The 4,090-nt window shown below is 43.6% G+C and overlaps 1 protein-coding gene across 1 annotated transcript; it reads right to left on the reverse strand.

Annotated features, from left to right (window-relative positions):
* Window positions 1-570: 570 nt before the first annotated feature.
* Window positions 571-3,866, reverse strand: LOC133108552 (protein FAM181B). The gene has a single exon (XM_061218132.1). The coding sequence runs from the start codon at window positions 3,673-3,675 to the stop codon at window positions 2,671-2,673; it is 1,005 nt and encodes a 334-aa protein (XP_061074116.1). The 5' UTR covers window positions 3,676-3,866; the 3' UTR covers window positions 571-2,670.
* Between the last annotated feature and the right edge of the window lie 224 nt (window positions 3,867-4,090).

Consider the following 4,090-nt stretch of genomic DNA (forward strand, 5'->3'; position numbering starts at 1 on the left):
CAGAAGCAGATATCTTGTTTCTAGGTCATATAATACCAATAGGGGGCAGTGCTGGCCAAATTTCAGCTCTAAGTGGAACTGGGTACAGACCACCCAAACATCCCACCACTACATTTCAAAATACTGTATAAATAAGCTGTGTGTTCAGAATGAGGGTGATAAATCTTTACTTCACATAGACAGCTCCATTATGGATTTTGCTCATCAATTTCATACTTTCATAATCCAAGAAGAGATGCACATCGGCCTAGATTTACAAATCAGTTGTCAACATGTCACTATACTTAAAATAATTCAGCATTCCTAGGATTGCAATCTTGGAAAGTGTGTTGTGAAAAGTCAATATCCCATTTCACAAAACCACAACACCGAAGATTCAGTCTCACCATGAACTTAGTAGTTACTCCTCACTGAAAATACATATACCCTACAAGGTATTATCCAAATGAATGAGCAAAACTATTGAATTTGGTAGGCTAATATCTCCTATTTGTACCAGCACTATTAAGAATTTGGCGAATTATTCCAAATGAATTTGTTTAATCTCTAATAGATATTAAAATACCACAATTTTACCACAATTTTTATTTATTCCTCTAAATATACTGCAGTTCAACAACAGTGTCTGTTTTTGACAGGAATAAAGACCAGCTTTATTTTCATCCTCCCACAGTCATTATAGACAATTTTACAGATTTTTATCATTACACTGTATGTGAACCATAGGGCATATTTTCCTAAAGTTCAGTTAACTGTGACAGCATACACTACAACACATGATACACAGGCATAATTGTAAGCGAGGGTATGCATTTTCTTGTATTCATTAGACCAATTCATGAGTTAAAACATACATATTATGTACAGTTTTATGTTCTCAGATTTGTTTGCCTCCAAACTAAAATCTAATATTCAATTTTAACTTTGACTATTAATCCACCTTGTCTTTTAATGTTATAGAGCATTGTAAGTGCTGAACAGAAACTTTAAATGCTTTTCCTGACTGTAACTGTCATTACTGTTACTCTGAAATTCAAAGATACTCAATGGTACATTTTTCATCAACACAGGAGTTGCTCTTAATGGAATAATATCTAGCTAATTACGACCATGGGCAGACATTTAGTAAACACAAAAGTATTGCAAACATTTTTTTTTTTTTAAGTGGTTATGTCATTTTAGTTTTATTTATTGAATACAACTGTCTCTGTTTTTGTTAATTAAATATGTAAAAACCTATCTCTGTTTTTGTGATGAATATCATAATTTGGAATTTGTGCTACACAGAAAGGACAAACTCAGGATTATCTAAAGGCAAAACAAATCATTACCACCACATCATTTTGTAGCAATTTTCTTTATAGCACATTTTTGTTCTTACATGTAAAACGGGTAGATTGCCATTTATAAGAAAATGAATGGATCAATCCCTGTCAAGTGGTTTCTAAACAAATATGGGGCCAGAATTTGTAAGTTTTTTCAATTCATTGATTGGCCTAGGTGGATCTCATGCCACATCACTGCACATTAAACAGAGAATATTGATGGTATTCCACAGAGAGGTTTTAAAGTGTATCATGGCCGATCCTGTCAAATCTGCATTTTACAAATTTAACAATATATTTTATCTCAGTCAATAGTAGCTGTTTTCTAAATTTGCATCCTGGCCAATGGTAAAATATTTACCGTAAGCATATTTATTGTCTTGCTTTTTTTCAAAGTTGTATTTTTGTCATCTCCAGTAAAGTCATCCGCATGAATATTTTTATATGCTTGAATCAAAGCATATATTTAATTCTGCAACTTTGAATTCTCTGAAGGTCTTTTGAGAATATTTCCAGGTCAAATTGATCAGAATTATTTCTACAATAATTATAAAAAGAAATGTCATGCCACAGCCTTGGCATGAGGGTACATAAAGATAATCCCCAAATTGTAACCCTTTGAAGTGTAGGTTTTTGGATTTTCTTTTTTTTTACTTTTTTTTTCTCCACAAAGTCAGTGTTCAAGAACTCTATTGACTGCAGTAACCAGTAGTGATTGTTACATCAGCATTAAAATGTTCAGCTCAGAACATGCAAATCATATAACTGTGATCTTGCATCTCTTGCACCAGTCCAGGTGATGTGTTAGCCCTGTGTACAGAAGGCACAGTTAAGGGTAGTTGGAAATGTTGTCACCTTCACCTCTGAAAACCCCTGAGGAAAAACATACGCCCATGACCTTCCCAACACTAAAGTCAAATCATTCTCCACAATCAAGCTGCAGAAACAAGATATGTTTTGTAACCTTTTCAGATTTTTTTTGTTAAGGACATTATGCTAATATTTCATATTGCTAAAGTGAAATAAAAGATTCTAACAATAATCAACTTAGGATAATGTTCGGAGAACAACAATACTATGTGCAATGTGAAACATGGCATGCAAAAACCCTCAAAAGAATTACAAAGCAAATACAAACAAATGCAAACGAACAGCAACTCCTGTCCTCAGTGTCAAAAGTACACAGCGATGTAGTCCAAATGGAAAACCTGGAATTCTCTCTCAGAGTGTAGGGAAAACCAGGAATTCTCTCTCGGAGTGTAGGGAAAACTTGGAATTCTCTCTCAGAGTGTAGGGAAAACCTGGAATTCTCTTTCAGAGTGTAGGGAAAACCTGGAATTCTCTCTCAGAGTGTGGGAAAAACGGCCCTGTTGTATCCAGCAGTGAAATCGTACGCGACCTGTGGAAGTGAGCAATCCGTAAAAAAGTTTGGGAAGGCCAGAGGGCAGGGCCCGCTCTCCTCGAGAGGCGAGGGTGCCGAAGACTCCGAATGGCAGTACAGCGAACCCGTCCCAGACGGCACAGTCCGTGCGTTTTCGCCCGGCCCACAGATTTTCTTGGCTGGGCTGGCGCAGGGACCCCAGGGCTCAGTGTACAGGAAGCCCCCGACCAGGTGGTGGGGGTCGTAGGTGCCCCCCGGGTCCGCCCCGCCACCTACCGGCTCCTGCTGCACCCTGAGGGGCAGCCCGTGGGCGAAGACGTCCTGGTCAGCCAGCATGTTGCTGTAGTCGGGGCCCAGGAGCTCGAAGAACTCGGCCGCCTCTGGGTTGCCCCGCTCCAGGTCCTTCAGGGTCATGCCGGAGGTGGAGGTGACTTTGGCACAGTTGGCGGGCTCGGTGAAGAAGGACGGCGGCAGGTTGCGGTGCCGCAGCGGAAGCTTCTTGGCCTTCTCCGCCCGGGCGTCCTTCTTGGCCGCGGGGTCAAAGAGCGCCGCCAGGCTCTTGCTCTGCAGGTTGGCCTGGACCCCGTCCCGTTTGGGAGCGGTCTTTCCGGCCGGGAACGCGGGCTGCTGCGAGCTCGGGGAGCCCTGCCGCTTGGCGGTATCCGGGGCGACGTTCGCCGCGGGGGGCGTGATGATCCCCGTACACCGCTTGATCTGCTTCTGCAGGTACTTCCGGTGGTTGACCTTCCGCTTGGACTTGACGGGCTTGTCCAGGGCCAGCTTGATGTTGCTGGAGGCAGAGTCGATGAAGCTCAGGAGGTCCCGGGTGGTCTCCCGAAAGTCCCCCTCCCGATCCGCCTCCCCCAGGAGGCGCCCCTCGAAACTTTTCTCCGCTCCGTACTCCATGACGGAGCCGGGGAAACAGAGGTTCATGAACTGGGAGCTCATGAAGGCAGCCTGCACAGCCATGTCTAACTCGGCCACACTCGTGACTGTCTCGCCTACGACACTCGCCTACATACAGTCCACATCGGAGAGGGAGAAGGCCCTCAAGAAAACATGTCGTTTTTTGTTTTTTTCTTCTTTGGTCGTTTTTGTCCTATTCCAGGGTGGCGTAGCAAACCCTTGGTCGGTTCCGAACAGCGTTCGTGCAGCAGCGCTCTCTCCGAAAGCTGAACTGAGTGACAGTGTTTTGGGGGGAAGGGGAGAGAGCTCTGAAGGGGGGTGGGGCCAATGATGTCAGAACATCAAAGGGGAGGGGCTGAGAGACCCTGAGACTTAACTCTTTGCTTACGCCTGACCACCTGCAACTATGAGGGATTTGTCTGAAGTATCCCACTGTGTGGGGGGACAATGCCTGTTAGGAGAATCCCCTAACCCCCCC

This window comes from Conger conger, chromosome 13 (genome assembly GCF_963514075.1).
Source record: "Conger conger chromosome 13, fConCon1.1, whole genome shotgun sequence".
Classification (NCBI taxonomy): Eukaryota; Metazoa; Chordata; class Actinopteri; order Anguilliformes; family Congridae; genus Conger; species Conger conger.